This window comes from Passer montanus, unplaced genomic scaffold (genome assembly GCF_014805655.1).
Source record: "Passer montanus isolate IOZ18808 unplaced genomic scaffold, ASM1480565v1 scaffold19, whole genome shotgun sequence".
NCBI classification, from domain to species: Eukaryota; Metazoa; Chordata; class Aves; order Passeriformes; family Passeridae; genus Passer; species Passer montanus.
The window spans coordinates 4,009,281-4,022,363 of NW_024366480.1; the positions used below are offsets into that span (position 1 = coordinate 4,009,281).

Below are 13,083 nucleotides of genomic sequence, written 5' to 3' on the forward strand. Positions count from 1 at the left end.
AAACAATTTCTGCAACAATTAATAAATTGTTCATTTATTAATTGTTGCAGAATTTTTCTTTTATTCATTTATTCTTTACTCTTGGTACTGTATCTTTCCAAAGTAATTGTACAGATTTTGTTTACACATTTATATACACAATCTTTAAGTGCTTTAGCATGCTGATAATAGTACAGGTTGTGAATTTTCCCATAGAGTATATTTATTTTGGATTATGGGTACACTGAAACAGAGCTGTCTGAAAGATGTTTTCCAATTTAAAGCATGTCATGGTTTTAAAATGCCTTGAGGAAAATTTCAAAGCTTTCAAATAATTGTTTAGGCAATTTCTAAACAAAGTGTTCTGCTTCTTATTTTACAAACATTTATTTGAAATGTGGTTAATTTATAATAAATAGGTAAAAGTAAGTTAGCAAAAGATCAGATTCAAAATATAGAACAATTAGTGTTACATGAAAAGATTTTGAGTTGGAGAAATTTTCAAAATAGTATCTTGATTTCAGAAAGAAACATTCGTATTGTCCAGATTATTGTGAAAAGGCTATTTTCCATTACACCCTACACAGAAAAGCAGTAAGAACAATGTTTCTGTACAGTTACTATATTTTACTATATTTAGTAAAATTTTAGATTATTACTATATTTATTTACAGTATTACAGCAGCAATATTTCTTTGATATACATTCCTAAACACTGTTTTCAAAAGCTGCTTTAGAGCTGCTTTGAAATGTCATGTCTCAAGTTTACAATATAAATTGCTTTGAAGTGGTTTCTTAGTTATTTTGGCAAAGGTTAATGGGGATGTTTGATGGGGCTGGGATAGAGCCTAATGATACTGTTTCTTAAATTTTACCTGTCTTTTTTGGGGAATATGGTGGGGAGGTGAGGCAATGATTTTTCATGGTCACCAATAACTGAACACAGCCTGTATCTCTTTTCCTTTGGTCTATAATGAAAATACAATATGCCTTTCTGTCAGCTGAGTCTTGCTATGCAGCATTATTGAATTGGTCATTTTATTAATTAAAGGTTTGATGTGGAAAAGGAATGTTCTAAAATTGATGAAGACTGTGAAGAAAGTAACTCAAAAGCAAGAGTCTTCAGTAAGCCAAGTCTACCCATAATTGAAAAGAAAATTGACACAACTGGTAACATAATTTTTTTTAGTTGTAATACTGTGTTGTAGAGTATGAATGCTACTTAAAGAAGTATATCATAGAGTGCCTTTAGTTTTCAGCACCTAGAGATGCTAAAAGTTGTTAGATCATCAAGTGAGCTTGAAGCCATGTTTGAAAAAAATCTAGTCTTGCTTAATAAACAGTAAGAATGTTTATGTTTAGTTGAGAGCACAAGGTAAAGAAGTAGAGCATACATCTGGTATTATAAATGAATGGTAGAGGTTAGACAACTTTTTTTCTGCATGCTGAATTGTATGCCTATCAGAAGAATTTAGTGTTTTATTACAGAAAATAAAATACAAATTTGTCTTTTAGCAAGCCCTGTACTTATAAAAAATGCAGACTATGAGATTCAGAGTCTTTTATCTCACTGTTTTGGTTACATCTGTGCAAGTTGCTAGTTGTTGTTATGTAGAAATATTTTTTGCTAGGAATGACAAAGAGAGAGAAAATTTTTGTTGCTACTCGTGAAAAAGAAAAGGGCAATGAAGCCTTTGCCACTGGCGATTATGTGGAAGCAGTGACATACTACACTCGGTGAGTAAATACGATTGTGTTCTTTTATTTTAACAACTCCTACTTGGGAATGTTGGTTTTAGACCAGTGTAATTGAAGCAACTTCTTATTGAAGCAATTAGTGCTTCTAATTGTCTTAGTGACAGTTAGACTATTTTCAAAAAGGCAGAAAGATTTGATAGAAGAATATTTCAAGCACTGGTCCATCCTCATATTAATTTTGATTTATCAAAAGAAGGGACTAGAAAGTGATGGAATGCAATCTGCAGGTGTCACAAACTTGCTCAGTTTTTTTTAAACCATTGAGATTCAAGGGCATGTTTACAAAAATAAAAGGATAATCAGAGCGCTGAGAAAATAAATAATTACAAGTGTAATTTAACTCTTTGCTTTGAAATGATAAGGACTTTAAAAAAACCCAGAAATCAGAAGTGTCAAAGTTGTTTAGAAATTTAGAGTACATGGGAATCTTGGGGTATTAATTACCAGTAATGATATGACACTACTGTGAGATGAAATGTGAAGATAATTAATGAGCTATGATATTATAGTGGGATAACCTTAAAAAATAGGAGAATGTAAATACATTTGTGGTTGGTGCAGAAAAGTATGGAGAAAATAATGAATAGAAATAGTGTGGAACAGCAATAAAATAAATAACAGATTTCTGTTTAGGAAGTATCATTCATACTGAAGGAGGCAGGATTTTGTAGAACAGCTTATGAAAATTTATCAGGAGATTGCTGATCTAGGTAGATATGTGTATGTGAGTCTGTGTGTGCACACTTTTAATAATATTCATAGAGCACAAGCTGCTTAACTGAGGCATTTGATGTCTGATGGGTTTGGGTTTTTTTGTTGTTCTTTAATTGCAGCCTAAAGGTCTTTCCTGTTTTGTTTGGGTTTTTTACACCAACATAAAAAAGTCTATAGCTGTATTTCATATACAATAAATAAAATACAAAATACAGAATATAAAAATAAGTAAAACTGTTTCTTTTGGTACATAAATAAGGTACTAATAACTAAGGATAGGCAGAATCCTTTCTAATGGAGAGTTTTTCCATTTTTGACCCTCGTGGGGCATTCTATGCCTTCTGAAATGTATGACAGTGACACCATGCTGTTCCAGCTGGTCACTTTTCTAATCCTATCTGGAATCTATTTTCTTAGAGTTATAACTATTTAAGTAAAATGTTTTGGAGTGAATTGGAAATAACCTGAAGGGGTCATCTGTGGTGAGAATGGAAATGTAGAGTCTGACCTCTTCTTCTTACCCATTGGCTTTCTTGACTGGCTTGTCAGTCTCTTGCCTGTTCCTCTTGTATGAAGACAAACCTTTGCACATTGAATCACTGCTTAGACTAGAATGCATCTCCTCTTCTTCCTCATCCTGCTACCCTTTCTAAAGAGCATGCACAGATTATCCCACTGAGATCATAGCTGCATAGAGCTTTTATTATTTTTTTTGTTTTCCACCTGTTGTACATTTGTGGACAAGGATTTGAGATTGTTCTTCAACCATGTTTTGTTTTTACAAGGAAATTGTGCCTATTGCAGTGTGCTGTCCCCCTGGGGCTTCAATTGCTATTCTTTACAGTGAGCACAGTTTAGCATCTTCCTTGCAACATTAACAAGGTTGTTGGCAAAGATTCCCTTACACCATTTTGTTATGTGGATCCTAACTGTCCTTGTTCCTCAGAGATGATCCTGTTGTTACAGAAACTAAGACCCTACCTACAATACCAGCCCTGCGGCCAGACGTGGACCTGGCAATTCATCCACTGCTACCTGAGTCTTTCCATCTTACAAGCAAGACCAAGGAGAATCCCATGTGTTCTCCCCCACCACCATGCTTTTCATCATAATCCCCAGAGCTGTGTAGTTACTCTTCATCTCTCAAAGGTTCCATCTGGCAGGTTTTTTGGAGTCTACATGGATGGCAGGAGGAGGTAGTAATCTAAGTGAGAGACAAGCCACAGCATCTCCTCTGCAACATCTCAGGTCTAAGTCCTGGCAAGCAAGAGGTCTCTTAAAAAATCTAGTTGGTGGATGATTGCCTGGGGTCTCACAGGAGGGAGTCTCTAACCACTACTGTGGCTAGAATAGCAGTATTAATATTGCCATAATACTGTTTTCAGCTTTCAGTAGTGAAGTGTTTCTAGATTCAGGTTTTCTAACTCTGACTCTAACATGATCAATATTCCCTTTCTTTTAGGAGTTTATCAGTAATTCCGACTGCAGCTGTATATAATAACAGAGCTCAAGCAGAAATCAAACTTCAGGACTGGGACAATGCTTTGCAGGATTGTGAGAAGGTACTAGATATGGAACCTGGCAACATAAAAGGTAAAGTAGAAAATAAGATTTCAATCTTTTATTTTACCTCTAGCAAATAAAATGGTACATGTTGTTAGTTGACTTAACTGAGCTTTAGATCAGGTCTAAATACAAATAAGGGAACAGCATAGCTCCCCAAAGCTGTTTTAATGGTTCTTTGGGGATTAGTGAAGTTTTATGCAGTTCATCCTATTGATATGTAAAGGGAATTCTTATATGGCAGCATGTTTTCCATATGATAACTATAAGCCCACTTGTATTCATGCAGTTTCCATAATATCCACACTAAATTATAAATTAATTTAAAAGTGACATGAAAACTATCAAAGCTGTTGGTTTATTCCTTTCTGAAGTCAAGGACTTGAATGTAGCTAACTGTATTTGCATGGGTGGAGGTGGAAAGTTTGAAATTTATGAAAAGGTGCTTCACAATACATGACTGCTCCTCAAAAGACCTCATGTGAAATTGCATAATCAAAAATCATCACGAATAATATAGAATTAACTGCAGAATTTTAAAAACTGCATAACTGCACTTAGTATATCTAGAAAAAATAGTGTATTTTATTCACTTTATACTTTAAATACATAAATAATACACTTTGTTCTTTTGTAGCTTTGATGCGTCGTGCCACTGTGCACAATCATCTGCAGAATTACCAGTCAGCTATAGAGGATCTGAATGAAGTGTTGTCTGTTGAACCAGAAAACTCTAGGGCTAAGGTAAAGATCAGTGAGTTGAATATGGCTAGAAAGAGGTTGTACACAGCTGTAGCATAAAATGAGTACAGTTCATGTTGTTTGATGTAACTATGAGTTTTGAGGACACACTCAATCTGCTGTGCCATTGATCAGCTTCCCGAGACCACGTGGTGTAAATTAGGTACTTGAACGTGGCCAGATCTGTTTATGACTTGATTGTGAGGAAAAGCCTTCTCTATTAGTGTAATTTAGGTGCCCAAAACATTTTCTGCTGAACATGCTTGCAGTATTAGTGTCTTGCTGATCAAAGCTATTTGGAAATTTCTCTTAAAATGATCCATTGAGATAGGTGCACTGAAGTTTGAATACATAATGAGAAGAAAAATTCAATAGAGATGCCAAGCTTTTGTTGTTATAGCAGTAAAGTTAACCCAAAAGAAGAATAGCTGGATTCTGTGCTTGCTTCAGTGTGGTGTTATAAATCCTCATTTCTCATCTCCAGGGTAGAATGAAAAACCTTTCATACTGGATAAATCTGGACCCTTCATAACCAATTTTGGATCAAAGAAAGCCAGATGGTAGAATGAAAAACCTTTCATACCTTCTGATAAATCTGGACCCTTCATAACCAATTTTGGATCAAAGAAAGCCAGATTCTTTCTTTGAAAATCAAAGTCAGGATGTGGTCCTTGATCTACTATTACTTTGGCTGTTTAGGAGAGGATTGGTTTGTGTCCTTTCATTGGTATCTTAGGGATGTTTTGCAGGTCAGAACAGTCCTTGCATTTGGATTGTATGTGTCCTGAGAATTTTCAGTACTGGGCAGTTTTGATAGTAAACTGTTTGTTGTATGTTAATTATGAGTCCATCATACTACTATCCTCCCAATGTTTTTGGGACTCCTATATGACTTCTGGATGCTGTGCAATTGTCCCAACTTCTGACTTCTGTCCAGGTCTGGTTGGTGGCATATCATAAGCTGCTAGGAGCTTGTTCATTGCTGCTTCTTTCCATGGAGTTATTTATTACTATTGCTTGAACCAGAGAAAGTGGTACAAGCCTCTTACATCAAATTCACCACATACAGCATTTATCCTTTTTAGGGTTCTCCTGAAGCAGCTAAGTTCCTGTCCAGAATAGTTCCTGAGTTTCACATCAGTTAAAGAATTACATGTCTCTAGATCTGAGTTCTGAAAGAGATTTTGGTCTTTTTCTTTTCTGTTTACAAGACTGCATATCTAAATAGCTTGTGAGTCTGTGATGACAAATTGTACAACACTCTTTGTGAAGATGTATCAAATAGGCTGTGCTGAGACTTCTTATAATACCAGACAGAGATAGTCACTCATATTGATTACACTCTTCCATTACTTGCTTTGCTGAGCAATGCTTTTGTAGCTGAAAGCAGATATCTGTACTTTGTCCTTATTCATGCCAGCTATTATGGTTTGGCTGGCACATCTAGAAATGACAAGTGCTTGGCAGGGCATTTTTTCAAGTTTCTCACTGCTTGGAGAATCCTCAAAACTCTCTTGAGCTAAATATGAATGTATGGAACTTATGCAGAATGCATGTTTATATCCAGAATCACTAACACAAAAATGAATTGATTGTCAGTAACTGGAATTCTTCAAGGTAGTTTGTCCATGTGAATCTTTGCTTGATCCTGTTCTTATCTTTTTCTTGAGACAGGAAGTACTGAGATGGCACTTTCTTGCACAGCACTGAATTACATTCAGAACACCACATAATGCTGGGTGTGTCTTACTCTGCTCTGACACTGTAAAGTGATTTAGTGGTTTATGGGTTACAGTGATAGTGCTGGGTTAACAGTTGGCCTTGATCTTAAAGGTCTCTTCCAACCTTGATGATTCCAAGTGCAGTTAAAGGGTATTTTTTGAGTAATGGAAAAATATTATGGAATGAGAAGCTGTTTGATCATCTAATTGCAGTTCTTAGAAGGGGAGCAAACCTTATTATTATTCAGCAGTGTCCTTCTGCTACACTGTTAAGAGACTGTTGTCTCTTGGTTCTTGTTTTCTCAGTTGTATTTCTCCATCAGTTGTCCATCTGACATCAAATTCTCTGTAGCATATTTTTTGATTCTGATTGTAGGCTTTTTTTGTGCTTCTCTAGAGAACCTCTTTTCCACATCTCTTCTTAGTAGACCATGCCAGATCTCACAATCATAAATCTACTTTTTTCCTTTGAATTTAGTTTTTTCTTTTTGATAACCAGTGCATAGTATTTATTTATTTATTTATGTGATATCTTCACATAAAAATGTGCAGATATCTTGTGTCTATTTCTTGTGAGAGAGACAGAAATTAACTATTAATTTTGGTTTGATGCAGACTCTTGGAAAATTCACATTTATTTACAATGTTTTTACATTGCCAACATTTATCTTGATAATTCTTCAGGATTTCACATGGATTATTTAACAGAATGTACTTGCTGTATGTAAACTCTAATTTATATACATACTAAAAAACTTCTGCTATTGCTGATTTTTTCTCTATTTTAGAAAAGTCTGCTAGAGATTGAAGAGAAACTGAAAGGTTTAAAGCCTGTGTCTGAGCCTCAAGGCAAAGGAAGAAAAATACTTATTCAAGAGATAGAGGATTCAGAAATTGGTGAAGGAAGAGGGGAAAATACAGAAGAACATGAAAGACGTGGTGGAGATAAAAGTAATGTCTCATCATTTCCTATTTTATTTCAACCTAAGGAAAAAATAGTTGTCTTTGAGTTAGTGATGTTTATTCACACAATTCATCTATATATTCTTGCAAAGAATTTTGCCTGTTCTAAGACTAAACTTACATTGACTACTTAAAATAGATCTAAGAGTGAAATCTAGAACCCAGTTTTATTACACATCTTTGAAATTCTTTCTAGAATGGGCATAACAGAGACAAATGGAAAATGTTGCTATAAATCCCCTGCTTCCCTGTGCCCTGTGAAATTTTACACCAGTCCTTTGATGTGGACCCTGTTAAAAATTTCTTCTGGTGAGAGACCTTTTTGTGTTCCTGAGGTCTTTCTCTCACACAGCTTTCCCAGCAGCACATTTTTCTTCTGCTTTTTTCTTCCCGTGCTTGTTGCATCAAAGGGTGTAAAAATGATCAAGTATAATTTGTTAACATCTATAATTTTGTTGTTGTTTGTTTGGAAACTATAATTCTTTGTTTGTTTGTTTGTTTTGTTGTTTTTTTTTTTATTATAAGAGCTCATCACAGTGCTCTAGAAGTTTGTATTAGAGGTAAACAACATGTAATTCTTCTACTGGATGTAGTTTACAAGCAGTTAAAGTGTATCTCCCATTCCTGGATTAGTGTGTGGTTAGCTGCCAGGCTCCTGGGATGAAACCACTGGCATAATCAGAATCAATCAGAATCCATGGCTTGCAGGAGGAGGTGAGGCAGCAGGGGCTAGGAAGGCTTGCATTGGCAGCTTCCTTTTAGATTCAGCTGCATGGCTGGCCTCTGGCCTGCAACAGAATAAAATGCCTAGGCTGATTTCACCCTTCTCCTTTCTTTTAGTTATGTTGGCTCTTTAAGGTATTGTGGCATGACAGTGTTTTGTCTTGAAATTAAATCAGTCTGTGGGTTTACTGTATATGTGTGATATAATAATGTATTATTGGCACACAGGATTAGGGAAAATACATTTTCCCACATCAGTTGGTATCTACCAAATCTCCCGAGCTAAAACCTTGGAAGAAAGGGGTGCATTATGTCCTTAGCCTTAAATGTCTGTTCATTTTGGGGGTGTTTCTATTGTGAGCATTCAGATGACTGTGTGCCTTCTAGCTCCATAGGAAGACTTCCATTCTGTTGATGAAGGGTTAGGCCTTTAAACATAGGGAAGATTGCCAGCTGACACCAATGGCATATGTGTTCCTGTGATACACATAAGTACTTCTGAGATTTAAGTGGAAAGCATTTTCATAGAATAGGCTGTATTTTCTTGTTCAGCTGGAAACAAATATGAATTCAGTTCAGTTAATTAACAAAAAATGTTCTGTGAACCTAACAGCAATAAGTAGAGTAAACATCTAGTCCTGTAATCACAGGCAGTCCAGTCATGGAGTCACATTTATTTCACATTCCAATTGGCAACCCTAATGCATTCTTACTGAACTTACAATTTAGAGATTGGAAAAAAATACTTTTTGTTTTCTTTAGGGCTGAAGAGTTGATTTCTGAACTTTGAAAAAAACAACATTCTAAACAGAGTATAGTCTCTCTTTATCTTCTGTTTAACTGAAAGCAAAAGTAAATAGAGCCCTTTCTGTACAATAGAAATGGAATATTGCTTGCATCCTAGAGACTATAAAAACCAGTATTCAGGCTCTCCAAAACCTAAAAATCATGTATGTGCTTGACAAAGCACCTGGTATTTTGACATGTTTCTGGAAGTTATAACCTCAAGTGATAAATACAGTTTAAAGATAAATTGATACATTTTAAATAGCCCCTTTAAATTAAGACAAATTTGTTGAGCTGTGTGGTATATACTTGATATATTACAATATCAAAGAATATTAAAAATATTATATTATTATATATTATATAATATTAGACATTCACCAAACCTCAAATGTTCCTGTTAGAGTATTCAGTGGTTTGGGTTTTTTTTTTATTTTTATGATGGTCCTTCCATATTAAGTCTGTTATTTTAGTAATAACATGAATGAAAATTCTTTCTCCTGTGTATTTGTTGTCAGTCTGGTCAAAATTCTGTCCAGACTTTTCAGTACCTTTCTTCATATTCTCCTTGGAATTCATAATGTCTCTTGATTTTAGTTTTTTTTAGTTTTATGATGGTCCTTCCATTTTAAGTCTTTATTTATTTTAGTAATAACATAAATGAAAATTCTTTCTCCTGTGTATTTGTTGTCAGTCTGGTCAAAATTCTGTCCAGACTTTTGGTACTGACCTTTCTTCAAATTCTCCTTGGAATTCATAATGTCTCTTGATTTTATTTTTTTTTTTTTAACTTAAGAAAAGTTCAGAAATATTGGTATTTTTTAGCTCAGAATACTGTGTTCATGAATACATTTCTCTGTAGAGACCAGTACAGGAACATTGTTTTTAAAGACTGAAACTAAAAAGTAATGAGAATTATATTTGAGAAGTACAGCTGTACATTTTTTTGCATGCTGTTTACTCAGACCTGAAATATTTAACCAACTAGTATTAGCCAGCAGCTAAGCAGGGTAACTATCAGCATTCCTGTTGCCAGGGGGACTCCAGACTCCAAATGTTCTAACTGCTTCCTGGTTAATCCAGGACTGATTCTGTACACTTAATATTTAGGAAATTTCCTCCTGTATTCAGGAATTACACATTATTCACGTTTACAACAATCACATATTATGTGCTTGCCTTGCTTTTTCTTTGTCTCTAGGAGCTGGGATGCTGTTTGACAGTGTTTCACTATGTTTTATAAAGCTTGTCCTATCACCTGTTAGTCTCTGACATTTATTTTTTTTTCTGTTTTGGTGTATGTAAAATGAAAATATTTTAGCATGTATGTTAAGGAAGTTTTTAATATACTGGTGTCTTCATTCATCTGCCTAGCAAGCCTTTTACCACCATTCTCCCTAGCAAATAGACTTTAAACCTTTTTGGTGTATTTGGTACCACCAATTGGATGAGTGGGTGGATGGCTTGCAGGCGGATGTCTCAAACAGAAATAATTTAAGTTTTACAGAAATGTCTGTGTGGGTAGATTTAGCCTATCATTGTTCCCACTGTGGAGTATGAACTTATTATTAAGCATGGTATTTCAAAACAGGCATCTCAGCTAGGTAGGAGGCACTAGAGAATCTGTTGTTTCCACAAATCTTTTGCTTTCCCATCTTGTTCAGTTTTGATTTCAGTAACATACTGTGTGTTTAAAAAAAATTATTTCTTTCATTTTGGACCATCTGGAGTTCATCCCTATTGAGTCAGTGTCAGATGTTTTGTTAAAGTCAACTGAAAGTATCATTCCAATATGTGAAAAAATTCTGTTGGACAGATAAGAGCATCAGGTTAAGGGAAGGAGAAGGTATCATCTTAAATAGTACCAAAGGCAGAGTTGTTGTGTGCTCAGTAGTACTGAGAGTCAGGCTCTGCAGAAATGTCTTTGAATACTGCGGAGGTGATCTGGTAGGAATTCAGATCAACATGGGAGATAGAGATTTTATTATCTAACACCCTTATTCTATGATTTTTTCCTAAGTAAATTTGTAATAAATAACAGTGAAAGTTGAATGATCACAAGTATGCATAAAAGGGTTTTTGAAATGTTTAAATGAAATCTTCTTGAGGAGAATTTATAAGCCTGTGGAGGATTTATATCCTGCCTATTCTGTGTTGTATTTGAGGAGAGTTTTGTATAACGTTACTGGTTTGACAGCTTGTGATCTAATTTTAACACGCAGGCATTTGGTTTGGTCACGGAAGCTCAGAGTCCGTGTGCTAATAGGCGGTATTTAAAGAGTTAATGTCAAGGTGAGCCCTGTACCATTCTGACACCTCAGGACAGGGGTTCCCCTGTGCCCAGCAAGGGGCAATGAGGCTTCGTAGGAATCCCTTGTCAATAACAACTGCAGGTTACTTGTAAGAAGGAATTTTCCCGTGTCCTTAGCGGCGTTTTCCGCGGCAGAGAAGCCCCCGTGGCGCTGGGGTGCCGCGGTTTGCTCGGTGTCCCTCGCCGCCCCCCCCGCGGCAGGCGGTGGTTGGCGCCGGTGGCGCGGCCTAACGCGGCTCTTTAACGCCCTCGCAGGCGGCGGCGCGGCGGCGGCAGCGGCGGCCGGGGAGCCCGCCATGGGCAACGCGCACAGAAAGTCCCGCGGCAGGGGCAAGGCGCACGACAGGGACGCGCGCAAGCACAAGGACTCCGCCGAGAGCGGCGTGAGGAAAGGCGCGTCGGAGAAGAAGGCTGAAAAGCATTTGTCAGAGCATGAAGGCGAAGTCAATGGCTATTTGCGCAGTGATGAGAAGAGTGAAAGCGCCGAAGCTGAAGAGATCTCCAGCCCGCATGGAGAAGGGTCTCAGTCCGCTGGTGGTGGCAGTTCCACTTCACTTCCTCCGACTGCAGCAAAACTAAAAAGTGAAGGAAACGAGTTATTTAAGAGTGGACAGTTCGGAGCGGCTGTGCTCAAATACTCGGAAGCAATTGAATATGTCGCTGGTCTTGGTGAGTGTAATGCCTTATACTTTAAATCTAGAACTGTTTAGGTGATTTAAAGGAACTACAAGTGAACGAATTTAGTCTGCTCCTGGATTTTTGACAGGAGTTACCATGCAGTAAATCTTGCAACGTTTCAGTAGAGAGCATTTCACGTGACAGAAAATATAGGACAATGAGTGAAATAATGTTTTAATTTTGTAGGGGCAGAGCTGTTGACATTTATGTTTGAATAGTTACATATTCTAGGCAGCATGATAAAAGAAAGCTCTTTACTGCTTTGCAGTGTCAGCAAACTGCATCACTGCAGTGCAGCTTGGAGGATGCAAATTTTTAATTCTTAAGTGTAATTTCAGTACTACTATTTGATTTTAATTGTAACTTCTTTTAGGAGAACAAAGTCCAGATGATTTAAGTATCTTGTACTCAAACAGAGCAGCATGTTACCTCAAAGAAGGGAACTGCAGTGACTGCATTCAGGATTGTAACAGGTAAATTGAAACCTCCCATGTAGAGCAACAGCATTCCTGGTGATGATTAAACACCTTAACTGATATATTGCTAGTGCTGTTTGACTCAGAACAGTACCAATAGTCTGATTCCTGTCTAAATGACAGATACCTTTGTTACATAAACAATCACATGAAAACTAGGAAAGAAATAACTTTTATCTTACTGTTTTACTGTGTAAGGGCAGTTTTTAAGCTTAATATGTTCACAGAAATGCATAGTGGGATTTAAGTTTTTAATACAAAAGCAGGTTTACAGTGGAATTTTATAGTGACAAATATGTAAAAGCTTTGTTAAGCCAGATACTTGTCACGGTATTGGAAATTGCTTTAAACACATGTGTGTATGTATGTGTGTATAGTCTCTGTTAGTTTGTTGTTTTGGTTTGGGGGTTTTTAATATATACTTGACATAGTTATAAACAGTAATTACAGCTGTTCAGGAATTGAGCTAAAATCGTTTCTGCTTATTGTGGTTTTTAAGGATACAGGAGTTAGAGAAAATCAGACACCTTCAGTAACTTCCAATCACTGTGTCCCACTAAATTAATACTGTATTTTTGATGGTTTGGGCTTTTTTAAATATTTCCATAGATTGAGTTTATAATGCTGAGGCTTAAGGTGCAAAAAAGTATCTTAAAAGAATTAGAAATCA

General features: G+C 36.2%; 1 protein-coding gene across 1 annotated transcript in view; it reads left to right on the forward strand.

Moving 5' to 3' along the window:
- The window catches only part of SPAG1 (sperm associated antigen 1), a 35,908-nt gene that overhangs the window by 6,257 nt on the left and 16,568 nt on the right, over positions 1 to 13,083 (forward strand). Inside the window, exons 5-11 of the mRNA XM_039706320.1 lie at positions 1,031 to 1,149; positions 1,611 to 1,716; positions 3,914 to 4,044; positions 4,652 to 4,758; positions 7,265 to 7,427; positions 11,515 to 11,928; positions 12,311 to 12,410. Of these exons, the coding sequence (XP_039562254.1) occupies positions 1,031 to 1,149; positions 1,611 to 1,716; positions 3,914 to 4,044; positions 4,652 to 4,758; positions 7,265 to 7,427; positions 11,515 to 11,928; positions 12,311 to 12,410 (1,140 nt within the window). The remainder of the gene's footprint in view (positions 1 to 1,030; positions 1,150 to 1,610; positions 1,717 to 3,913; positions 4,045 to 4,651; positions 4,759 to 7,264; positions 7,428 to 11,514; positions 11,929 to 12,310; positions 12,411 to 13,083) is intronic.